Here is a 27,448-nt window from a genome sequence, read left to right on the forward strand (position 1 = left end):
TTTTATTTTTAAATAACATGTAGATTTTTGACCTCAAAAAATTTCTAGGAGCACTCCCGAAAATAGTATAAGGCTTTTTATTAAACAGATGAGCACACTGAAACTAAGTTCCCATGAGACAGAGAGGAATGTCCTGTGTATATCACTGGAGCATGGAAGGACCATTTGGGGGTGACAAGAAAGAACCTAACTATGAGTGGTATTAATTCACAGTTAACTTGAGTGTCTGCCTTCAAGAGGAAATACTAATTTTGCCTCTGAGGATCTTCAGTCCGATGAACTTTAGTCTAGCCATTAGAAAAGGACTCCTACTAATTACAACTGGCTTAAGGGGCCAAGTTGCTCTCAGCTGCAACACCCTAGCTCTTCTTTAAATCCTACTTCAGGGGCTCTTTTTTCCAGTCCAGTAAGCTGTGGAGGCAGATGAGGCTCTATAGGCACTGAAATTGGGAAAAGGAGATGCATTTTCTGTCTGAGTGTGGAAAAAGGAAGCTTCGTAGAGCGGGAATTTTTGAGTCACTGGAAATGAGGGAGTCCTTATTTCAGCGGTGTAAGAGAAAAGAGCAGCTGTATTAAGAGCTGGGTACAAGGGAAGATAGAGAAAATGGCCACCTACAACTCAAGACAATTTCCTCCCAGAGACTTTACTGTCCTAGTTCTGCAAAATCACTCTTCTATATATAGCTGAAAAGCCTCAAGCCATCTCTGCTTATAACAAATCTACAGAGGCAGGCAACACCTGATGTTTTGTATCCTGTCAGTGATATGCAAATAGGCTTTTCAACTAAAATTATTTGCATTTTATATTCTTTAGTAAAAAATAATTCCTGATTCTTCATCAAAAAAGCAAAGATACTACATAAGTAACTCTGTGAGACACAGCATTCCTATTTTAAATGCAAAGCTCAGCTAGCTTTTTCTGAGAATGACTTCCAATGTGTCTATAAAATTACCTTAACATATCAACATTCATTGTTTCTAAAAGAATGATTAAAACTTACCAAAATAGTGTAAAAATATATAAAAATAGAAATAAAAGTCTACTGTGTCATATAAATGTATTTTAAAGTAAAACCATAGATGGTTAACATTTTCTTTTTACAAAAGAAACACTATTTTATTTTTCCTCCAATTACCTTTTTTTTTTTCATTACTACTTTTAATTACTGTTAAATTAGGGTAATCTATCACCATCCAGATTGGTGGATTCATAATTTTTCAGATAGCACATGCTTAGAATAAAATTATCTTAGATATTAAAAAAAACCTGTTCTATACGTGCTTGTTTTTATTCTTTTATGGGTATTCTATGGAGCTGTAATTCTGGTGCATACTACAATAAGAATCTATGTGCTTCAGAAAGAAATAAAGTTACTTCTTTTAAAGAGATATATGTTTGGCCATGATAATCTTGATTTCGGCATAACAAAATATTCCTCAGATTAACTACACAGTATTTCTAGAAAGGAAAACATTTGCAAAGCCTGCTCTGCTCTGGCTGCATCTCAAGTATATGCTGCAATGGAAAGATGCCAACATTTCACAGTTTCTGTAACTTTTGAAACTTTAAACATGAAACAAACTTCTTTGGAAAATCCATATTGAAAGCCAAAGAGGACCACCTCTGACATGAAACACCCATTAAAAACAAAATAATTGTTTTCTCATTTAGACTTGATACTCTTCTTATATATAGCTGTAACTTAGTTGTACACTGTTCATGTTTATTTCCACAGAAATACAGAATCCTTGGGGTTTTTAATGCAACCAAAAAAAAGCTACTACACTGCATTATGGTATTAGAATTTTATTGCTGATGATCACTTAAAAGTCAGCTTTTTTAGCTTAAAATAAAATGTTTATTTTCTACATTACTCCAGCAAATACCCAATGTCCTGAAAGTGAAGTTAAAATTTTCTTCCCATGTGTTACTACCAGTAAAAAAGGACTTCAGTCCAACCAATGATGCCTATGAAATGAAAAAGCTACTTTTGTATCAAAATATTTCAATGTTAGTTAATTTTATTGTTTAGTATAAGAACTACGACCTTCACTTTGGAATCTGAACTTTGCAGTTTCACACTCGGTATCCTCTTTCTAAAAGAAAAACAACAGTTCTTGAGTTCTGAAGATTCCAATATACTAATCTGATTAAATTCCTGAATTTATTCACACTGATACTGATAATCACAAAAAAGGATGTTCCTGATAGTATGATATAGGGAGTAGAGTAAATTCAGTACATACCTCATAGCCAGGGCTGACAGGAGACTGAGATAGGAAGTTGGAAAGAAGAAAAAACAGAACAAAGAATAAGGGGGGGGGGGAAAGATAGACAATAATGTTACTTTAGAAGCAAGCATGAATGTGTTATTATTTTATACTCTCATTCTATGTTATAGAATAGAATGCAAAAGACTTGCATTTGAGCTATGACAGATAAAAATCTGGGTTACATAGCATCCTCCCAGTTCTACTTGTTCTTAGCATTTCTGTTGATGAGTTTTATACTACTAAGTTAAGAATCAAAAAAAAGGATATTGCCCAGATTTTACTCTTCGGAGATTTTTAGATTTTTAAAGCTGTACTCAAATATAGTCCCCAGTCAATTTTCTGCTCAAATGAAATACTTTATTGGCTAATGAAAACACTTATACCCCAACTGAAACTGTCTGTGTGTGGTGGTTCTCTAAGGAAGGATAATTAAAGTATCCTTTTCAGGATTCCACATTATCCTGTATCAAAATATTTTTTTGAATGTCACAATTTCATAAGTTAGGGCATAACTTCTTCATTTCATAAGTGGCATTCTTCCAGAAACCAGACTTACAAGCTAAATTCAACACCATGAGCTAAGGCTGGATTCTTTCTGGTTCACACAACATCAACAAAAAGGTTCTGAAATCATAACTTAGTTAATAATCCCATCTATGAAAGATCTCCAGGAACACCTTCTCTCTGAAGTGCTCTGACTCTACATAGCAAATAGGGGTAAAAATAACATTTGTTTTAGTCCTATTTGAGGAATTGATAGATAGCTGATTGAATTCAGTGGTCCCAAACATAGGTTCTATTTTGCTACCAGTGATTCAAGTGCCACATCAATACTAATAATGAATGATACAATTTTGTGAACGAGGATTATGTTTCTTAGTATATTCACACAGACTGTAGAAAACCGAAACACATTCCAAAGTACATGCTTTGATTGGTACCACAGTATAAACTGCCATAAAACTTATCTCACAAGCACTGCAGGAGAATGGAGTCCAAAGGACAGATCTGACACAGGAGAACTGACAAAGCTTATGCACACTTAAAAAAAAGGGAAAAAAATTGAAACACATTCAATGCAAAAAACCCAAAACAAAACAAAAGAGAGACAGAAGGCATATGTGAGAGCACTTCCGAAAATCTGGTAAATGACACCATGATTTCCTGAAATAAAAGTGAAATCAGAAAATTATTTCACTTGTCTAGGCTAATGCCCATCCCTGTACCTACTGCAAAGGTATTGTTCACGCACTTGTGTGTGCATGTGTCATGTTCTGAATCACCAGCATGGGTACACTGATGATTACAAGTTCTTTCAGAAGTATAGCCTGCAGTACATATGAAATTTACTGTATTTCTTCACTGGCAATTTTACTATTTTCAACAGTTTTGAAATACGTAACTTTGCAGAACAGGTATTTCATGTAAGAATGTACCAGCAAACAATGCAGTCATATAATTAAAAGTGTTTTCGAATTGAAATTTTTTGCTATGTTGTAACTGTACAGTGCAGTGAATATTTATAGAGAGTCTACCAGGGTGCTCACTCATACAATTTTTTCAACCAAAATTCAAGAAACAATTCAGAATTAGGGTCAGCTTTCCTCAAAATTTTCTGCCTTGGTCTGAATAAGTCAGCATTTTTGAAACAACCTACGAAGAATTATGAAGATTTCTTGCTGCAGTTTTTGCAGAACTTAAGCGCCTTACGCATTTATGCAGCTTTTCAATTAAAAATACAAATTCATAATGTTAACCTTAATTTCCAAGTAGCTTTAGGCTAATGATAATCAGTAGCATAAGTACATAATTATGGTTCATAGATGGTACTGCATATAGCACCAAGTCTACATCATTTGCAATAGTGTCCTTTTAGTATGTCAAGTTTAATAAGTTTAATATTCTAATTGAGAGGAAAACATGATAATTATTGTGTGTACTTACAAATTCTTTCCTCTCTTTTAAACCTTAAGGTTTTCAAAACTTTCACTTAGGAGTGGATTCATTTACACACAGTGTAAATTCTTAACTATTCAAGTATATTATGACCATGAGTGTTAAAAGGAACAAATGTACCCGAGATAAAATATATGTATCATTCTAATTCACTCCAGTCATAGAATCATGGAATGGTTTGGGTTGGAAGTGACCTTAAAGATCATCTAGTTCCAACCCCCCTGCCATGGGCAGGGACACCTTCCACTAGACCAGGTTGCTCAAAGCCCCGTCCAACCTGGCCTTGAACACTGCCAGGGAGGGGGCAGCCACAGCTCCTCTGGGCAACCTGCTCCAGTGCCTCACCACCCTCACAGTGAAGAACTTCTTCCTTACATCTAATCTAAATCTAGTCCCTTTCAGTTTAAAACTGTTACCCTTCATCCTATCACTACACTCCCTGATAAAGAGTCCCTCCCCATCTTTCCTGTAGGCGTTACATTTTGTTCTCAGAAGAGCTGTTTTCATGATGGAAAACTACTATATTAATGCATATAAAAGTATACCATACATTCATGTGTGCTTGTGTGTATGCTGTACATCTATATATATACATTTACACACCTACAGACATACATATACATACGCTCACCACAAAGGTCTGTTTAGGAAAATAATGGAGATTTCTCCTACTTTCTTCTAAACACTTAGAAATATGCTAAATACACAGGCTCCAACTAGTTAACTATAGCCTTGCCTGTGACAGATAACTCAGTTTGGCACCATGGTGTTTGGGTCACAGTGCTCCTGTGGCAAATCTTTTCTATATCATAAACGAATGGATATAATGGTCTGATACAGAAGAAATTCAACTTCTAGTTCCAGAGAAGACATCCTCCAAGATGCAACTACTCACATTAGCATGGGTGGCAGGTTTAGACCTTCAAAATAACCTAATTCTTGACAAAGGGAGGAGACTCCTGGGAGTATCAGAAGTGATACATACCTTAAACCCACATACTTTAAGCTGCTGACCTCCCTTTTACATCAAGATGCCTCTTCTCACAGCAATGCTTTATAATTTACATACCACCCTCCTCTGCAGTCTGTAACAGGCAAAACCAGATCCTATAACACCAAATGTCATTGTTTCTTATCAGCAACACCCATGGTGTCTATGGCTAGGGAATCCCATACCAGAAGGGCTTCATCCGGCACGCTGGGTGAGGGTTCTGCAGAAACTGTCCGAACCGTGCTGAGTCCTGTTAGGGACACATTTGACAGGCGCCTTTTACGTACGCCACTGCAGTTGTTAGGGATTTTAAATGCACATCTCTTATGGTAATTTAGACCACAGCCTGAAAAGATATGTAAAGCCATCTGATTATGGTTTATTACTGGAAAAAGCAAAGAATTCCCCCCCCCCTCCCCGCCCCCAAACCAACAAGAATTCAAAACTACCACCCTTATTTTTGATTAGACTTTTTTCTCCATTCTGCTGGTTTAGCTCCTATGTTCTACAAATTTTTAGAGAGATAATGTTATAAGCTCAGAACAGTTATATCTATAAGTGTTTTTTCTTCACTTTTTCAAAAATCTATGGTCTTAAAGTGCAGGAAATTTCTATGATCAGCATTTGAGAGAAGTCTTTCACTGCAAATGGTATATTCCATTGGATACAGTCTGCCAGGAGTCCAATAGTTGTGGCAAGATGAGAAAAGATAGCTATTGCAACATCATATGGACTGACAGTAATTTCAGTTAATGATCTGAATTAACATGATATACAATGAGATACAGGCTCAAGCTCATAAAGGAAGTGTAAGACACAGAAAGCCTTTTCTTAAAAATACATACAGACCAATTTGTTTGCACTTCAGGTTACAGAGCCATATCTAGGAGGCCTCAGAGCAGTCAAAAGGATCAACTCTTTAATCAGTTAATTATTTTGATAGTCCTTACTATCTCTACCTCCTGCCATTTTTTTGATGCCTAACCAATTTAAAAGCAGCATCAGAGACAACATACATAACTGGAATGGATAGGTCTCTTCCTGAGACTGAAAAATCACATTTCACTGCAGCTTACCTTCACATTTGAGTCCCTGACGCACCAGCCCCCACAGCATTTCCCCACAATGGTCACAAAAGGCTGGCGCTCGATATGAATGAACAAAAAGAGCATGGGGCCGGATTTGGAAGTCTTCAAATGTAGCAGAAGCTGTAACAACAAGATCATTCCAAAAATTAATAAAATTAGTAACATAACCAATATGCTCCATTTATGTGGTACTTCCGTCACAGAACAAAGCAAAACTCTGTTTGGTCACTATGATGATGAACTTTGAATTTTTTATTGGTCATTGTACTTTATTTTGAAGATAAAAAGATTGATGATATACCTTCATACTACAATGACCACTGGAAAAAGAATAAAGTTGCTTTGCAGACTTGCAACAATAACTTCTCTGAGAATATTTTTCCAATAAAACAGAGGAGGATAATAGTGTATAAAACATTTATCAGAAATTGCCAGAGTTCAGTCAAATGTTGGAAATTTTTCAACATACTCTTTTTACAGACTTGACTCACTACACCTGAAGTTATACATACATAAGATAAACTGAACATATCTAGTAAAGAAACTTTTTTTTTTAAAGACAAGTAAAGGAAAATGTATTAAAAATGGGCCATTTCAGATGACCATTCAGTGTACCGGCTCCAGCAGCCTATGTTGTTATCAGTGAACTGATTGCTCAAGTTGAAAATATACATTAGAGTTTTAAAAGAAAACATGTAATTATACACCAAATCATCAATAAAGACAAAAACCTTGCAGCGCAGTCCGGAAGACTGCTGTACTTTTCCTGAAGCACCAATCCTTTCAAAGTGATGTGAGCCTGCAACTAGTATAATGGTTGCAGAAGCTATAGGGGCTAGTTAAAGGCACTACTGTAAAATAAACAATGACAGTGTTTTAAGAACTATTTAGTACACAGAGATAGGCAGTACCACAATACTTTTAAAAATATACTTTAACAAAATCTTTGTCATTAAATATGCTAAGCTTGTATCAGATAAGCTAATGAAAACCAGTATCTGTCTAATGTTGTTAAACATTAAGCAGGTATGCAAACACGATCTCATTCAGACTGCCATTTAAACAGGTAATTTAAGTGTGTGCTTACTCTTCACAGATATGAGTATGAATGAACCAGGTATGTAGCCTCTTAATAAAAATGCTTTGTCTCTCAACAGAAATACACTCCTGATTTGCAAATGAGAGAAAAAACCCCTGTTTTTTTAAATGGTTCAGTTCAAATGAATTTCTAAAAGATCCAAATACCCTTAGCCCCTGGCTTGTTCCTTGTGTATTAATGAAAAGGGGATCAAAAATCTGTATACTGATCAAGAAAAGGTTTTTAACTGATTGGAGCAGAGTACCAATAAAGACCTATGCCCTGGACTTGGTTCCTTCTGTGCACAAAACTGCTACTCTTAGAAGAAACTTTTCCAAAAATGTCCACAGAAAAATATGTTTCTAGTCTCGACCAGTCTCGGCATCTTTTAACAGATGTTTTTGGAATACCATCACAAAAGTAGGATTCAATGACTTCAATGATATCAAACCTTCTTTTTTTAATTTTTATTAAAACAATCTAGATCACCTAAACAGTTTAATTCAGGATTTAACTTTCTTTTCCCAGAATTATTCTGTTCCTGGTTTTCATAATTAGCTATGTTAAAAAGCTTACTTAATTCATAAAATTACGACTTCATAAAACAGTCTGGCATGTTAGAACATCCTGAATCCGAAATAAAATAGCTTTACATTTTATTTAGCAATGTTAGGCCAGGCATTTTCTTCAGCCTCAAGGGCTTCCAAACACATAAGGATACTTGTTCAAGTATGCTATTTTTCTATTTTTTTCCAGACTACAGCAGTCAAGTTCACTGTTACGGCAATGGTCACTCTGTAACAGCAATGCTCTCCTTGCTATACTAGAAGACAACTCATCAGAATGCATTTTAGATGTTGAACAATATGCTTATGGTTTTATTTTGTCTAGGTCTTACAGTCAACCATCTTTTCTGTGCATATAGTCAGATGTTTTTCTGCAGTTCCAACCAAATCAAAGAATACATTGGAAGGATCAAGCACTCAAAGTTTAAAATATATTTTGATGTTATTTAAAATATAAAAATACATATTTATTCTTCACTTGTACAAACAGAACAAAATACAGGCATATTAACTTCCCTATTCAATTTCATATTGAAGATATATCATCAGAACTAGGACAACACTTCTCCAGTAGATCACTAGTTTGTGGAGTTCAAGAAGGATTCATTCTTCTGGGTGTCTCTATCACCAGCATGCAGCCACCAGGAGGAAAAGGTACCACTATCAGGCTGGTCCTACCACATACAGATACCAATTGAGCTGTAATAGCCCAGAAGCTAGAAGAGATCAAGGTACAGATGAAAATCATACCTTGATACTAAAGAAAAGTTGAACTGGAGATGGAGGAGCAAGGAAAACAATTCCAGGAGTTCACAGCTATGCTGTAACCTTTCTGCACAGAAAATACTGTGCTGGTCAGCCTACAGTTTAGGAGGTTGGATTCTCCACTGTTGTCTCATATGGAAGCAGCTGACAGGAGTATTTTCTGTCATTTGTTCTCCTAGAGACTATCAAGGAGTCATTTTGGGTCTTGCTAATTCACACCTTCCTCTCCTCTCACCTTATTTATGAAATTGTGATATACACATGAAGACGTGGGTCTTAAGCATTTTGGAAACTCCAGTCATACAGCATGCTACAACAGAACTTCTCAGCAAAGTGGACTGCTATAAACACATCACTAAGCCTTCAAAGGTGCTGAAGGAGCTGGCTGGGGTGCTCGCCAAGCCGCTTTCCATCACTTACCGGCAGTCTTGGCTGACCAGGGAGGTCCTGACAGATTGGAAATCAGCCAGTGTGACGCCCATATATAAGAAGGATCGGAAGGATGATCCGGGAAACTACAGGCCTGTCAGCTTGACATTGGTGCCCAGGTGTGATGGTTTAGCCCCTGCCAGGGTCTGAGACCACGCGGCCGCTGCCCTTCCCCCACAAAGGCAGTGAAATGCAAAGCCCCGAGACTGAGATAAGGAAGGGTTTAATACAACAGAGCAACAGCAACACAACAAAAAATAACAATAAGAATAACAGCGATAACAATGAACAGAGCAAAGTATATACCGATACAGCAGTGAGAGAACTGGCTGCGCCAACCCACGCGATCACCGATTCTTCCCGTGCTCGCGCCAGGATGTGACGTCAGCATGATATATGAATAACCCAGCTAGAGCTTCCCCCCACTGCTGGGGAAACTTAACCCTATCCTGGCTAAACCAGGACACCAGGACACTGATGGAGCAGCTCATCCCGAGTACCATCACACAACACACGCAGGACAACCAGATGATCAGGCCCAGTCAGCATGGGTTTATGAAAGGCAGGTCCTGCTTGACAAACCTGATCTCCTTCTACGACAGGGCGACCTGCTTATTGGATGAGGGAAAAGCTGTGGATGTTGTTTACCTTGACTTTAGTAAGGCCTTTGACACCGTTTCCCACAGCATTCTCCTAGCAAAACTGGCTGCTTGCGGCTTGGATGGTCCCACACTTTGCTGGGTAAAAAACTGGCTGGATGGCCGGGCCCAAAGAGTTGTGGTGAACGGAGTTAAATCCAGTTGGCAGCCAGTCACGAGTGGTGTCCCCCAGGGCTCGGTTTTGGGGCCACTCCTGTTTAACATCTTCATTGATGATCTAGACGAGGGGATCGAGTGCACCCTCAGTAAGTTTGTAGATGACACCAAGTTGGGTGGGAGTGTTGATCTGCTCGAGGGTAGGGAGGCTCTGCAGAGAGACCTGGACAGGCTGGAGTGATGGGCTAAGGCCAGCTGTAGGAGTTTCAATAAGGCCAAATGCCGGGTGCTGCACTTCGGCCACAACAACCCCCAGCAGCGCTACAGGCTTGGGGAGGAGTGGCTGGAGAGCTGCCAGTCAGAGAGGGACCTGGGGGTGTTGATTGACAGCCGGCTGAACATGAGCCAGCAGTGTGCCCAGGTGGTCAAGAAGGCCAAAGGTATCCTGGCTAGTATCAGAAATAGCATGGCCAGCAGGGACAGGGAAGTGATCTTACCCCTGTACTCACCACTGCTGAGGCCGCCCCTTGATTACTGTGTTCAGTTTTGGGCCCCTCACTACAAAAAGGACATTGAATTACTTGAGTGTGTCCAAAGAAGGGCAGTGAAGCTGGTGCAGGGTCTGGAGGACACATCGTACGAGGAGCAGCTGAGGGAACTGGGGTTGTTTAGTCTGGAGAAGATGAAGCTGAGGGGAGACCTCATCACCCTCTACAACTACCTGAAAGGAGGTTGCAGAGAGCTGGGGACGAGCCTCTTTAACAAAGTAACAAGCGATAGAACAAGAGGTAATGGCCTCAAGTTGTGCCGGAGCAGGGTTAGACTGGATATTAAGAGGTATTTCTTTACAGATCGGGTTGTTGGGCGTTGCAATGGGCTGCCCAGGGCAGTGGTGGAGTCCCCATCTCTGGAGGTGTTTAAGAGTCGGGTTGACATAGCGCTGAGGGATATGGTGTAGTTGACAACGGTCAGCGTTAGGTTAATGGTTGGACTAGGTGATCTTCAAGGTCTTTTCCAACCTAGATGATTCTGTGATTCTGTGAATCTCCCTACTTGATTCCTTCTGAGTTTCAACCTAAGTTCAGAGCCTCACTCCTGTTCAGGACTCTTGATTCTGGATTTTGCACAGCATATCCACCCTACAGTTTTATGAAGAATATTGTGATTAACATTTCCACTTCTTCACATAACAAAATGATCATGGAAAAGCAATGCATCTGGGAGCTTTCTCAAGGATAAGCACCAAAACTGAAACACAATGCCCCATCGGCTTCCAACAAAACTGCAATGTACACTTTTTGCTATTGTGTCTCTAGAGTCTGCACATAACAAAAAGCTTACTAAAACAAAATACTCAGTGAGCATGCATTTCTCCCCAAGGGAAAAGGCAAGGAAGACCCTACTGTAAGACTCCTCAGACATGAATTTTGGAAATATATGTTTATAAAAAATACTTCCCTAAGGTTGTTTCTAAAAGCATACAGAGCACATAATCGGAGCAGTATTAAAACAAGAGTGATATGTAAAATAAAAAGTGTAAGTCTCAATCTAGCAAAGGATTTAAGTGTCTATGGAAGTATATGCCTATTTACTTGAATACCTACCTAAAGTTATGCATGTATTTAAATTCTATTTTGAGTGGGTAATGTTTGCTAAATTGTAAGATTGGAGAGAAGTTTTACATGGTTTTACTGGGTGTTTTTTCAAATAGTATGAACAGTGCAGTAAAAACACAACTAAGCTTAGAAAATGCAGTAACTTCAATTTAGCTTAATAATTTAGATAATGGATTAAAAACATTGTAATATACCTTTGTATTAAAATACTAGTTTTTGCGAAAAGTAAATATCAATATCTCTGTAGAAGCAAATCTGAAATTAAAACCTCCCACAAGCAGTTTTGCCTTAGGGATTTGATCATTTGGCTCTCCTTCCTGTGTCCTGAATTCAGTCCCACCTGAAGGTGTTAAGTGGATGGGAAGTATTTTCTTGTTGACTGTCATTCTACCAAGTCCATTTTTGTTGTACTGGTCTCTTCTCACCCCACTCCCCCGCCTCCTTCATAAATGGTGAAGAAATAATTGATATCCTTTCCATTACAGCTGTAACCGAACCTTCCTGTCTCTCTATGCAAATTAATGGGCTACCATGGCTCATGCTCTTGTAATAAAAAATGTTTCTACTCCCAAGGCAAAAAAAGTAATTTAGAAACAACTTTATTATATCGTTTGTTCAGTTCATGTTACAAATAAATACCACACTTAGCAGTAATAACATTAATGCAACTTTAGGGAGGCAGAAATCAAAGTTAGTTTAGGGAGGCAGAAACCAAAGTACTGAACATGAAGTTGTTGTACCAGTTATTGTAAACACACATGCAGTATTACGTATTTAGGGTTTTTTTTCATCTAAATGTCCTCCAATTTAAGTGTCCATAAAATCTTTTGTAGAGTTGCAAAACAGAGATGATCAATTTTCAAAGAAACTGCCTTTCAATTAAAGCTTAAATTTTGCCAAAGTGTTTGACTGATTGTTGAATTAACATCAGGATTTTTTTCCTTGACAGAAAAGTAAACTGTCTGTACTGAAGTATAGCTGGATTTAAATAGCTCTGCAGCAGGTTAGGCTGTCATTTCCATGGTGAACTGACCCTCCTGTATGTGTTGTATCTGCTACAACACTAAGTAAATATTGGAGTTAAAACTCAGCAGGGATGAGTTGACTGGCAAAACTTCACCTACCATGAACTGTGAGAACAACTGAACCATATTTCTGTGATGTTAAGGGAGCAGAAGCTAGTAACAAAGGGTCCACCTGAACTGAAGGGGTGTGAAAGTTATGCTTAAAAGCTCCAGAGATCAAAGACAAAGCACAGAAAGGGAGGGAACAGTGAAGGATTGTTAGAGACTACCTGAGGCAAGTTCTAGGATGCTTCCAGCATTACCATTAGTATCTTTTTTTGGTAAAGATAAGCAGTGATAAATATCATTCTTATTCTACATTTCAACCCTCCTGGCTAAATAAGTGGAATTTATCATATCATTTTATATAATGATATATTTTAAAAGCCATATCACTTTATACTGACATGATAAATATTTAAAAATAAAAGGTAGGGAGGAAAAATGCATTTTATTTTAAGAAAGCTTTAAATTTGGCAAGTACTGCAGAATACAGCAATAAGAGAATACAAAACATCATTCTTTCTCCTTCTTTTGAAACTTGTTTTGGCAATGTTCCATTCTGTTGAAAGGCATGGAACTGGTTTGGATTTTAATTTTTAGTGTAAAAATAGTGTTTTTCTAGGCTCCAGATTTACATGTTCTCATCAGGCCCTGCAGACAGCATTCTGTTTTCTTGTCTCATTAAATGTTATTCCAGATCACTATTCACTGAAACTAGTGTGTCATTAGAACTTGATCTGGAAGAACTATGTTAACCAGCAAATTACACAAATCTTTAGTCTGTATAAACATGGCTAATTCATATTTTTTGTTTTGCCACCTGTATGGCATAGCTGACTTTCTATAGCTAAACCTAGCACAGCTTAAATTTTCACAGCATGCAATTCCAGAAGCAGTCATATACAAATTAGGTTCTTCTAAACTTCTTCCATCATCTTGTAATTTGTTTCTTTTTAAAATTACACGTCTAGAAAGGCCTTTATATAGCCACTAACAATCAAAGTTTTAACTTTCAGAATACTCTTGTGTTAGTGACTGAAAAAATAAAAGCCCTGCTGCTGAAGAGAAAGATATGTATTTTTTTTCAAATTAAATGGAGACCTTTCTTATTAACAAAAAAGCTTCTGTAATGTCAGGCTACCCTTTTGCTTTGACAGAGCACTGATGCTGTGAAGGCAACTTTCTGGCTGTACTTAAAATTGTACAGTAAAAAAAGAAGGGGTTCCAAATATGTCTACAACCATATCCTGAAAAACTTACTACTCTGCAGAAAAGCCTGCAGTATTACGTTCTTAATATGATACTGTTATACTGTTAACTCTCAGGCTAACTTGTCATCATCTATTTAAGCATTCTTAGTATCACCAAAACACAGACATTGAAACTACAACAGTTTTGACAAGACTGTTTCATCAAGTCTGTTAATGACTTGGCTGTTAATGGCTAGTACTCCTTGTTCTGGGCTCAGGAGCAGATCTATCATTCAGCACAGCTGGAAATGAGAACAAGAAGCCATTGCAACTCACAGAGGCAACCTCCTGCTTTCAGAAAGAGGCAAATGATTTACCAATTGTTTTGAGTTCCAAGTCCAAAAGGGCTTTGAACTATTAGCAGAGGTGAGATCCTCCTATTAAGAGCAACAGAGTTTCACGTAATGGAAGCTGTCATCTAGCATCCACGCCTCATAGCATAAGAAACCATCAACCACATGATTTGCAGTATCTTGCAGCTATGAAAGCAGACATTCTCCTGCTACCCTCTCCCATTTGGCTTGCCTTTAAGAGTAATGCATCCCATTGACTTCCCACAGGCACTTATAACTGAGTCCTTCCCTACAAGAACTGCTTGGCATTCACCAATTTAAATAACACATACATTATACACTATTCCACTTCAAGCACTGATTAAGCCATAACAATTAACGCCTTTCACTGGGCTAAGAGAAAAGAAAGCATTTTATTCTTTTTGCTATTCCATCCTGACAGTCTAAGACAGTCTGAGTTTTCAGAGTCCCATCAAAGTCAGCAGAGCTAGGGCAGTTCATACAAGCCAAGTATTTGATCTCTGATCATCTTGAAGTCTGATTTAAAAATTAAACTAAGATTATCAGGTCCCTAATACACAATAGAAATTACAACTTCCTAAAATCTAGACATGTACAGATTTATAATCACTCTGTTTCTTTATTTGTTCTGCTCTGAAATAAGGAAACCTGGATATGGAAAATTTGGCTCCAATGAGCTTTCTGGATGGTATGTAAGTAATTCAGCACTCTAAATTTTACATGCAGGAAAATCTTTCTAATCTAGTAAATTTTGTTTTGTTTTCCTTACTATTGCCTTATCCCAATGTTTTAGGTGAAAAATAGCTTAAATGATGAATACTAACAGTTAGGTAACTGGCTGAAGGAGGCAGGAATAGAGGGGGAGATAAATTTTCAGAATTTAATTTTGAACTCTCAAGCAGAAACCTGCTACTTTCTAACTACAACTGGTACAGTCTAGTTGCTATTTTTTGTAACACCCAGACAAAGCAAAAGTGGCACGCCCTCAATCCTTCAGTGATAGACAGGAAACCAAACTACCAACTACAAGGATGATCACACATTGTGCTTCTGCACACGGACTATTTAGACTGGAAACACTGTGAGCTTGGGGATCTAGAAAGAGGGGGTGGAAAAGAAAGGTCCCCAAAAAGAAGCCATCATCTCAGAAAGAAGATGGGAGCTGGAAAGACAAAGGTGAAGATCCTACTTAGAGGTAGCATGCAGGAAATGGGGGAAGATCCCAGAGATCAGTGAGATGGAAGCCAGAGGATGTCCTTGCATTTTGGTCAGTGATGCCCAAGAGTGGTAGCTGCAAGCAGAGGTACAGCAGGAACAAACATGACTTTGTGACCAGCCTTCCCTGGCCAGCAGCTACCTCCTTACTGGGAGGGGCACTGGGGAGCTAGTGAATGTAAGGCTTGGAAGGGAGCAAACGAGCCAGAGAAGGAGGCACTCAAGTAAGGTAAAAGCTCTGATCATCTTGGGTCTTAAATAAACCCCAGTATCCAGACTCACTATGGGTTGTTTACATTGTCTCACCTGTGATGTGAGATTGAAGCAATAAACCATAGGAGATAATAAACCATTTGCAATCATTTTCCCAGTGCTAGCTCAGACTTGTACGGAAAGTTTTATTAAAAGATTAATGTTTATGAGTCAACATGCTTGATTCATCTGTACATTCTGAATTTTTAAGGTTAAATTTTAATGTACTTCTATTCATTTGAGAATTATTCCACAGTTTCAAACCTACAAACTATACAGCACAGTAGGTTTTATATTCATTTGAAATCCCAGCACAGAATTTTTTATGAATTCACCCATTTTTCACCAAAGTGGAAAAACCAGCAATACCTTAGTTCACAGATTTGAGGCCTGTTAATCATAAAATTACACTGCAGAGGTATTAATTTAGCATAGGAAAACAAAATTAAATACTCCGCAAGCTTACTGGAGTTATTGACGCAGTGTTCAAAATTAACTCTGACTACTGGCAACAAGGAGCAGCTCCAAATTAAAAATAAAGCCTCTTGCTCCTTTTCTGTGCTCACACTGATGTAAATTAATATCATAAAGTAAACACTACAAGTCTTTTACATCTTTATGTCCTCTGATTTTGTTTTGTAAGTTCTTCACACAGTTCTTTTCCAAGGCTTCTGAAAAAATCAAGTGATGGATTACATGGTCACTGTCAGAATCATACATCTTAAAAAGAGGTGCTCAAAAACAATTAGTAGCACTTGTAAAACTTACCTAATTCCTTCAAGCTTCTTTCATAAAAGGTTAAGAAAATGACTTGTTATATGGTGAATAAATGCTAACAGCTAAAAGTATAATGGAATTAAAAATACAATCTTATACTGAACTCACTAAGGAACCTCTGTATATGTGAGACTATTTTTAACACACTTTAATGTGAGGATCTGCAAAAGTTTAGATATCTCTTAAAATTACCCTAAGAATTCATAAATACATATAATTATATACAGAATATACACAGGTAGAGGGTTTTTTGCATGGTATCATTGGATGTCCATGGGCCCTTGATGGGCTGCACCAAGAAATACTGGGGGACCTGGCTGACGTCACTGTGAGACCACTCTCAACAATCTTTGAACAATCATGGCTCTTGGGAGAAGTGTCCAAAGACTGAAGGAAAGCAAATGTCACTTCTACCTTCAAGAATGGCAAGAAGGAGGACCCAGGGAACTACAGACCAGTCAGACTCACCTCAAGCCCTGGGAAGGTGATAAAACAACTAATCCTGTAAATATACAACTACTTCTGGCACGTACTTTAGTGTCTGCCTAATAATAATTTCTTCATGTCTCAGATCTTTGATATGGGACCGTCAGACACAAGGAACAGAAGCATGACTGTATATAACTGTTGAGTTCTCTTATCCCCACTTTAATCATTCTAGAAGAAGACTAGAAAAGGGCAAAGGGAACCTAACAATACTAAGTAAATGGGCAATTTACACATGAAATACCCAAGATGACATAACCTGGAAGAAATAAATGAATTATTGCTCTGAACCGTGGTTAATTTTTTTTAAATGGATTACAGCAATTCAAGAATAACTCATCATGGAAACATCTCCAGTGCCTGGCCAGGTAGATCTGAAAGTCAAAAAGATAAGCAAAATGTTTACAGAATATATCATTGCTCCACTAAAGATAACAAAAGAGTTCTACTGACTTAATAGGTTTACTTGGGATTTCACCCATGCACATAAATAAATGGAATTGAAATTAACATTGGGAAATGGTGATACTAACATTCCTCACTTGACATTCTGTGTTAATTTTCTGTGAGACTGACCCAAAAAGAAGTATAGCAAGAGAGAAGAAATGACGGATGAGAAAAACCACTGGAGGCATGGAAGAAACTTCCATATAAGGTCAGATTAAAACACTGGAATTGTTTCATATGCAGAGGAAATGAGTAAGACTTTACCGGATTCAAGAAGAGGAGGAAGGCAAAAAACCAGACAAGGAAACAAACATAATGCTTGTGGTATAACCTTCTGCAGCACCAGAGTGATAGGAGTCTTCAAGTCGTAAGAAGCAGGCAAGCTCTCCAAACTTCTTTTTGGCAACAAGTTACACCTTAACTAGATTAACAGAAACATTCTTGGGGCCTCTTTAAGAGCCGGAGTGAGACAGATTTCAGTCAGCATGACAATGTCTCCAGGCTTGAGTCACATTACCATCCGGATACAAAAAAGTAGCAGATTGCAACCTGCGGCAGTTCCTGAGTCTCTTCCTCCTTAGTTTCCGTTTCAAACTGTTATATTCCCCAAGGGAAGGAGGTTTGCTTGTTTGTGCAGACCTGCTTTAGCTACAAACCTCAAGCACTTCCTAAAAGAAGATGTGTATCTTACCACAAAGGGTTGCAAACATCATTTACTGGAAATAACCACAAGACTGTATATTGTTATTTGCTCTTTCAGAATACCAAAGCCAGCAGTCAGCCAATGAAAGTAAATTCGCTGAGTTTAACAGTAATATTGAAAGATATATTTTTTACATAAGCCATGTTTAATTTGAAACCTACTGGAGCAATGAGTTATTGAGACCGTGAATTCAGAGAGACTGAAAAAGTAGAGATTCTCCAAACGGTACATTTTTTTCCTGACGTATATTCAAGTAGTGTAGAATACACTGTTGAGAGGTTACCACCACTACTAGTCTGATGGACAAGTTATTCCAAGTGGGTTACCTTTTATTTTTCATTATGCTCCTTTACATTTAGAGATTTCATTTACAGCTGTTCCCCATCCAAGACTCACTAGTATCCATTAACAAATACACTGATAGAAATGTTTGGTCAAGCATGTACTGGTCAAAGAAACTGTCAAACAAATGTATCAAATAAAAACCTGTATGACAAACCAAAGAATTTTCTGCTTAGCCTAGGCAAGGCTTCTTCCCCATTACATGCTGTAGCTAGTGAAAATTAAGTGGGAGAGGAAGTTATTTGATGGAAGGGTACAGAGTCTGGTGAGGAAAAGAGAAATCTTCAAGTTTTGGCAGTTTTATGATTAGACTCTGTGTTAGTAGCAGCAGCAACTGAAAGAATATGAATAACTGAGAAAAGGAGAAAGAAAATTTAATTGAAGTTCTTACATACTCAAAAAAGGCAATTTAAATTTTTTAGAGGTGAAAAATTTTTTTCTAATATACAACTTCAAGTGAACCTATAACAATGCTCTCCAAAGTGGGGTGCACACACCCCTGAGTGTGCACAAGACAAACCATTAGGGTGCAAGAAAAAAAATATTAGAACTTCAGCAACACATGTAAGTTATAAATAAATATGAATAAATATAAGGAGTTCCAGACAGTAAGTCAGCTTCATCAGGGGCCCAATTTAAATGCCTCTATGCAAACACACACAGCACAGGGAACAAACAAGAGGAGCTAGAGACGTGCACACGCCTGCAGGGCTACGATCTTATTGGCATCATGGAGACATGGTGGGATGGCTCCTATGACTGGGGTGTTGGAATGGAAGGATACAGGCTCTTTAGGAAGGACAGGCAGGGGAGATGAGGAGGGGGTGTCACCCTCCACGTCAGTGACCAGCTGGAGTCCCTGGAGCTCTGCCTGGGGATGGATGAGGAGCTGACCAAGAGTTTATGGGTCAGGATTAAAGGGAAGACAGGGACAGGAGACGCTAGGGTGGGGGGCTGCCACAGGCCACCTGACCATGAAGACTGAGCAGATGAGGCCCTCTACAGACAGATGGGAGCAGCCTCATGTTCAGAAGCCCTGGTCCACATGTGGGACTTCAACTACCCTGATATCTGCTGGAGGGACAACAATGCAGCACATAAGCAATCCAGGAGGTTCCTGGAATGGTTTAATGGTAACTGCCTTCTCCAAGTGATAGAGGACCCAACAAGGAGAGGTGCTATGCTGGATCTTGTTCTCACTAGAAAGGAGGGACTGGTGGGGAATGTGAAACTCAAGGGCAGTTTTGGCTGCAGTGGCCATGGAATGGTGGAATTCAAGATCCTAAGGGCAGCAAGGGGGGCACACAGCAAGTTTCAGGGGAGCAGATTTTGGCCTCTTCAGGGATCTGCTTGACAAAGTAGTATGGGAAAAAGCCCTGGAGGGAAGAAGGGTCCAAGGAAGCTGGTTGGTATTCAAGGATCACCTCCTCCCTGGTCAGGAGTGATGCACCCCAACAAAGAGGAAGTCAGGCAAAACACCAAGAGGCCTGCATGGATGAACAAGAAGCTCCTGGACAAGCTCAAACACAAAAAGGAAGACTAAAGAGGGTGGAAGCAAGGACAGATAGCCCGGGAGGAATACAGAGAAATTGTCCAAGCAGCAAGGGATCACGTTAGGAAAGATACAGCCCTGATAGAATTACATCTGGCCAGGGACGTCAAGGGCAACAAGAAAAGCTTCTATAGGTATGTCAGTGATAAAAGGAAGACTAGGGAAACTGTGAGCCCTCTCTAGAAGGGCATGGGAGACCTGGTTACCCAGGACATGGAGAAGGCTGGGGTACTCAATGACTTTTTTGCCTCAGTCTTCACCAGCAAGTGCTCCAGTCATACCACCCAAGTTGCAGAAGGCAAAGGCAGGGACTGGGAGAATGAAGAACCACCCACTGTAGGAGAAGATCAGGTTCCAGAACACCTAAGAAACCTGAAGGTGCACAAGTCCATTGGACCTGATAAAATGCACCCACGGGTCCTGAGGGAAGTGGCGGATGAAGTGGCTAAGCCACATCCACCATATTTGAGAAGTCGTGGCAGTCTGGTGAAGTTCCCGCTGACTGGAAAAGGAGAAACAAACCCCCCATTTTCACAAAGGGAAAAAAGGAAGACCTGGGGAACTACAGGCCAGCCAGTCTCACCTCTGTGCCCACCCAAATCATGGAGTGGATCCTGCTGGAAACTATGCTAGGGCACACGGAAAATAAGGAGGTGATTGGTGACAACCAACATGGCTTCACTAAGGGCAAATTGTGCCTGACGAATTTGGTGGCCTTCTACAGTGGGGTTACAGCGTTGGTGGATAAGTGAAGACCAACTGTCATCTACCTGGACTTGTGCAAAGCATTTGACGTTGTCCCGCACAACATTCTTGTTTCTAAATTGTAGACACATGGATTTGATGGATGGACCACTCGTTGGAGAAGGAATTGGCTGGATGGTCGCACTCAATGAGTTGCAGTCAATGGCTCGATGTCCGACTGGAGAGCAGTGATGAGTGAAGTTCCTTGGGAGTCAGTATTGGGACCAGTGAAGTTCAACATCTTTGTTGGAGACACAGACAGTGGGACTGAGTGCACCCTCAGCAAGTTTGCCAATGACACCAAGCTGTGTGGTGCGGTCGACACGCTGGAGGGAAGGGATGTGCTGTCCAGAGGGACCTGGACAGGCTGGAGAGCTGAGCCTGTGTGAACCTCATGAAGTGTGAAGTTCAACAAGGCCAAGTGCAAGGTCCTGCACATGGGTCAAGGCAATCCCATACACAAATACAGGCCGGACAACGGGAGATTGAGAACAGCCCTGTGGAGGACTTGGGGGTATCGGTGGATGGAAAACTGACTATGGGCCAGCAATGTGCACTCGCAGCCCAAAAAGCCAACCGCATCCTAGGCTGCATCAAAAGAAGTGTGGCCAGCCAGTCGAGGCAGGTGATTCTCACCCTCTACTCCGGTCTCGTGAGACCCCACCCGGAACACTGTGTCCAGCACTGGGGTCCCAACATAAAAAGAACATAGACCTGCTCAAGTGGGTCCAGAGGAGGCCACAAAGATGATCAGGGGGCTGGAGCACCTCCCCTATGGGGACTGGCTGAGAGAGTTCAGGTTGTTCAGCCTGGAGAAGAGAAGGCTCTGGGGAGGCCTGTGAAGTAATTTATAGCCATGCCCAAGTTTCACACACCATAGAGTAAGGAAAGACTAAATAGATTAAATGAATTTGTAGAACAGTAAACAGAATTGATTCATCCTTTGATGGAAAGATGTTTTGTATTAACATGCCCTTTTGTTTTCTCCATCAATGTCCTTTTAATTATAAGCATTTCATATTGATTCAGAATGCTAATCAGATGATACCATCACATTAAAAGTCCCAATCAGCATAGAAATACCCATTAAAATATAGGACAATGTACCACAGACTCCAAGTTTCATTCATCACCTCCAGTCTTCTGAGAAAGCATCACTGAAGTGAGGACTGCTGAAGTATATAATACTTGAATAATCTATTGAGCTACTGTTACTAAGTTGGTTGTGTTACAGAATCGCAGAATCATCTCGGTTGGAAAAGACCTTGAATATCACCTAGTCCAACCATCAACCTAACACTGACCGTTCTCAACTACACCATATCCCTCAGTGCTATGTCAACCCGACTCTTAAACACCTCCAGAGATGGGGACTCCACCACTGCCCTGGGCAGCCCACTGCAACGCCCAACAACCCGTTCTGTAAAGAAATGCTTCCTAATATCCAGTCTAAACCTTCCCTGGTGCAACTTGAGGCCATTACCTCTTGTCCTGTCGCTTATTATTCGGTTAAAGAGACTCATCCTCAGCTCTCTGAAACCTCCTTTCAGGTAGTTGTAGAGGGTGATGAGGTCTCCCCTCAGCCTCCTCTTCTCCAGACTAAACAACCCCAGTTCCCTCAGCTGCTCCTCGTACGATGTGTCCTCCAGACCCTGCACCAGCTTCACTGCCCTTCTTTGGACACACTCAAGTAATTCAATGTCCTTTTTGTAGTGAGGGGCCCAAAACTGAACACAGTAATCGAGGTGCAGCCTCACCAGTGCCAAGTACAGAGGTAAGATCATTTCCCTGTCCCTGCTGGCCACGCTATTTCTGATATAAGCCAGGATACCTTTGGCCTTCTTGGCCACCTCGGCACACTGATGGCTCATGTTCAGCCAGCTATCAATGAACTCAGTCAAATTGATAATATCTAAAACCTTTTAAAGAAGGGTAAATGTGATGTGTATAATATTAAGAAAATTGAGTAAAAGAGGAAAAAAATTACCTCACCAAAATTTTTTTGAAGTTCAGAGGTTTTAACATATATACCTACTATATAACATAAAATGAACGCCAAGAATTAATTAGGTCTACTTTAAATCTGACAGGCATTTTTTTAATGCATTAACTGCAGTGAATGTAACTGTAATGAACTGTAATCAAGTTCAATCCCACCTTTCTTGGAAAGCTGGCTATACAGCTTATTGATGCATAATAATTAAAAATCATGTAACTGCTTATTCTACCTTAATCATAACAACACAGAAAATTTGCAGGCATTGAAATGGGTTACCACTGTTAAACTGACGTAACTTGAAAAATGTTTCTTTTCAGTGAAATCTTGTGGTAAGAATACAAAAGTGTAAGAATGACTGGATCAGACCAAATTCTACTAACCCTGGAATCCTGTCTTTCAAATAGGAGTTCCCAAAACAGCAGCAGCATCTGGTGGTATTTCCCCAGACCACCACCTCAGATGTCACCTCAGAGGATGTCACAAAGACAGATGATACAAGGGCAGTGACACTACAAGTGTGTTCTGTTTTGTCTCTATTCCTTTCCTAAGAATTCCAAGACTTATATTTGCTTTTCTGGACTGGTACTGAGCACTAAGATGATACTTTCATATTATAACTTGAACTTCTCAATTTTTGGTAGTATCAACTAACTCAGAGCCCCTTGCTACAGAGATAAAAATCAAGACATTCCGCTGATGCTTTATATTGATCTATACTGAATTTCATCTGGAGTGACACTGACACTTTACCAGTCATGCTTTCCAGATCATTTATGAATGTATTTAACAGCACCGACCTAAGAACCTCTGGTAGTGACCTGCTTCCACTGTGAAAACAGCATGTATATATACAGTTTGTTTCCCAAGTCATAAATAGTTACTAATCCATTTGAGCATCTATCTTCTTCTTTCATGAAATCATAGTTTCTTTATGGGCCTTTGGAAAAGAAAGTGTTTGTATGACTTCTGGAAAACCAAGTATGCTATTTCAACTGAACAGAAAACTTGCTGTTTTCATTAAACAGCTCACAGATAAATTGAAAACGTATTGTCTCCAAAAATTGGACAATTAGAGGTGTACAACGTAGTATATCTGATCCATTTAGCTTGCCGTGGAACAGTGACCTCTCATAAAAAGGACCTGTCATGACAGAAGAATTTGTGTAGCTTCTTTCAAGGAAAATTCATCTTCCCTATCAAGAGTATTTTTTTCCAACATTTAGTTTAGGTTTTTTTATAAATAAAAAAATGACATTGTTTATGATTACCAAGTACTGAAGCTTTAAAATGACATCTAAATTCCTGACATCAGTGGGAAATTATTAGGGTTCAAAAAGCTTACTTAAAACTGTAAAGCTAATTTTGTTATTAATTATTATATAAGAAATACACTGCTTGTTTTCTTGCAATCCATGTTCACAAGAACTTACAATTATTTCAAATTCTCTGCTGCTGAAATAATCATTAAATACTAAAAACGTACAGAAAGACTCAGGGAAGAATAACTAGCATGGCCTGTATTTCTGCAAGAGGGCTAGAAGTAAAGTTGACACATTGACTGCTTCCCTACTAACATCTGCCTGTTGCATATCATTTTACTCAGTGTGTACTGTTGATGATGCAGTCAGAGAACATAAGGAAGTGATGTTGATAGGACAGCTATTCTTTTTTCCTATTTTTACCTACTCCCTCCTGCAGCGGAAAGAAAAGAATGGTAAGGCAAGAAGGGAGGGGGAGTTCAGAAAGATTCTGCTGATGCAGAAGAAAATACACATCTTGAAGCCTCTATCCAGAATTATAACAATTATGAGCTGAAGAAAAGACAGTGAGGCAAAACATAAACAAAGAAAAGAATCTTCTAGTCCTAAGAACTTCAAACACAAAGTCATCTATCTGAAATTCATGATCCAAGAATGATGTAGGCTAACGAACAGTGAGGGATACAAAATTACTCTACTTTAACCTAATCAGTAGTGAGCCTTACTTCTACAGAAACAAGAAAGATGACAGTTAGAGACAATTAGAAGGAGATAGAGGAAGAATAATTTTAAGAGATACCATCTTGGACAGGATAAAGATAGAAAGACACAAGAGGGCGTTAATGTAGCCATGAAGACACCAAGAGAATGATGCTTCTCAATCACAACAAAGCAAAGTTGCAAACTATAGCCAACTATATAAGTAATATAGAATTATGTTCAAAGATATAACGTCATAATGTTTATCTCAAGGAGCTGGCAGTTGGACTAACATTACAATCCAGCTGATACACGGCATTTGCTATAATTGTATAGTTATCCACAGCTTTTATCCAGTTCAATATATTTTATCATATACAAGACAGTATAAACTGTACTGAATACAAATACAACGTCCACATCTAACAATCAGATGGTGTACCATCTATGTGATATTAGAACAGAAACAGCTTCTTAACAAAAGCAGTGGATCCATTCCCGCCCTCATCAGTTCAGTAAGGGAACGTAAAATAGCTGATATTTGACTTTCTTGCTTCAGGAAACCTGTCAAGCACAACTGCTCACATCAAGCAGATGAAGTACATTCCACTAATTCACACAAGATGTTAACATTTCATCATCTGCCTTCCAGTGGCTGGCAAAGATCTCTTACATCCCAATGTAATTTTGCCCCAGTAAAAATAGATAGATTTTTTTATAGGCAAACTCATATTAAAACCATAAATATATTTTTTTCCCCTCTATATAACATGAAAAGACAGGGCAAGTTTTTAATAAATTCTGATGAACCAGGTATAGCACAGCACATAAACTATGCTGACAAGAACAAAAGTCTGAAGGCATCTAAAGTAATTGTTTCCTTGAAGGCCTTGAAAAGCAGAACTCAAAAAGAATCAGAGTACAGAAGTACAGAGCCACAGTAGCTCTCATTTGTCATCTTGTTGAATAGTCTGTGTCTCCACTAAAGGGAAAAAAGGGAAATATAGTTTTATCTGGAAAAGGTCACAAAAACACAGCTGAAGTGGTGGCGGTTGCATCTACAGACAGCTTGAAATAATATCACAACCTTTATTTTAGAAGGGAGTTAACTCATCTACAATCCAGTTCTCATGTAATAACTTCTTAAATAGTTAACTTCTCCAGAAAGAAAGGGTACGAAGGACTGTACTTCTTGATCTTTAGTATCTCTTTATTGGCATTAACAAATGGCAGTTGAAATAAGTAAATTTTAAAGGCTAGTCAAAAGAATACCAAACAGCTTCAAAAATTAGGAGTTAAGCTTAAAGAAGCCAAGTTTATCACAACAAACATATTCCATTCTGTTCAAATCTATTGTGAATTTTTCATTATGTTATGTTGGTGATTTGCACTTGCATCCTTTATTTCATGAGTGGAACATGAGTTATCTTTTTACAGATCCAGTTGAAGCTTGTAGCAAATACTACTTAAAGCACATCAAGACTGAAGAACACTTTTCAACTTAAGCTCACCTTACATAAATTTACTTCCTTTTCTTGAGCAAACAATAAGACTGCATTTTAGAGAGAAACACCTACAAAGGTGCAACCTTTGGTTTCTCTTCCTTTCAGTGTTTATGAAAGACTGGCTGCTCTTTTACAGCCGTCTTTGATTATAACCAACTGCAACTTCTGTAACTGCTTTGATTATAACCAACTGCAACTTCTGTAACTGCTTTGATTACAACCAACTGCAACTTCTGTAACTGCTTTGATTACAACCAACTGCAACTTCTGCAACTGCTTCTTCTTCCTGGTTTGGGCTGCCTACTATTTTTTTCAGAGTAATCTAATTAAAAGTAATCCTTCCTACAAATACAAATTGATAAAATCACCTCTCCAAAGATTCGGACCCTTTTCCAGTTTGAAATACAATTTAATTAAGTAAATGTTAGATTCAATGAACACATTAGTAAAGAATTCCACAGCACTAGTAGAGGACTTTCCTCTTTTGTGCATCAGGAGACCAGATGAACTTTTCTAATATTTTGAAGATGAAATAGAAAATGCACAGCTAAGAAAACAGCAACACAGCAAGCAAGATATTACTGACAGAATGGTATTAGTGATACCGTTCAATGAATGCCCAAGAGTGCACCCTAATAAGCCAACTGGGTTCAACATACAAATTTGTGAGTTTAATACATTTCTCAAGTGTCCCCATATCTCCTATACAAACACTATCAGAATCTCATGTAGTCAACAGAAACAAACTGTTAAAACAGGCAAAATTTTTTTAAATACATAAAAGGAAGACGACAATTTAAGAGGTAAAAATAAAACTGTATTTATGAGGGCTACTAATGTTCATAACGAAAGTTTCTTTTTTCCTCTTTTAACGTGCAGCTGACTGAATCTGTAACTCAACATACCCTTTTGCTTCCACTCTCATAATAATGCCTGAACCTTCACTTCTAAAATGCCAGAATCTATATTGACACTATAATGACAATTCATTTGGCTGACTGCAATAGCCTGTGCTTATCTCCTCTAGACCCCTTGGTAGACAGACACATAACATTTGTTCAGTGAGTTACGCGATTCTTACACTTCAGTTAAAATTGGCGCATAATGCACCAATGCAAAATGCAAGTAATGTTCATTATGAATATAAAAGCACAGTAGGTGCTGCATTATGAGCTGATTAAATTTCCTGTGTTTTACCAGAAACCTCTAGCTCTACCACAAACTGTTTCACTTGTACAACATTCACAGGTACCATTTTCTTCCCTAAAATGGATTAAAGTGCTTCAGCTACAATGAGCAACGCCCCTCAACCATAAATT

The 27,448-nt window shown here is 38.8% G+C and overlaps 1 protein-coding gene across 4 annotated transcripts in view; it reads right to left on the reverse strand.

The window, feature by feature from the left end:
* Positions 1 to 27,448, reverse strand: part of PRKD1 (protein kinase D1) — a 150,905-nt gene that overhangs the window by 43,961 nt on the left and 79,496 nt on the right. For 2 of the 4 annotated variants that reach the window (XM_074868212.1, XM_074868211.1), the window contains exons 3-5: positions 6,298 to 6,429; positions 5,407 to 5,567; positions 2,248 to 2,271 (exon numbers count right to left, since the gene is read on the reverse strand). In XM_074868212.1, the coding sequence (XP_074724313.1) occupies positions 2,248 to 2,271; positions 5,407 to 5,567; positions 6,298 to 6,429 (317 nt within the window). The remainder of the gene's footprint in view (positions 1 to 2,247; positions 2,272 to 5,406; positions 5,568 to 6,297; positions 6,430 to 27,448) is intronic. The other 2 variants (XM_074868214.1, XM_074868213.1) reach the window with 1 other exon arrangement.

Source organism: Strix uralensis, chromosome 4, assembly GCF_047716275.1.
Source record: "Strix uralensis isolate ZFMK-TIS-50842 chromosome 4, bStrUra1, whole genome shotgun sequence".
NCBI lineage: Eukaryota > Metazoa > Chordata > Aves > Strigiformes > Strigidae > Strix > Strix uralensis.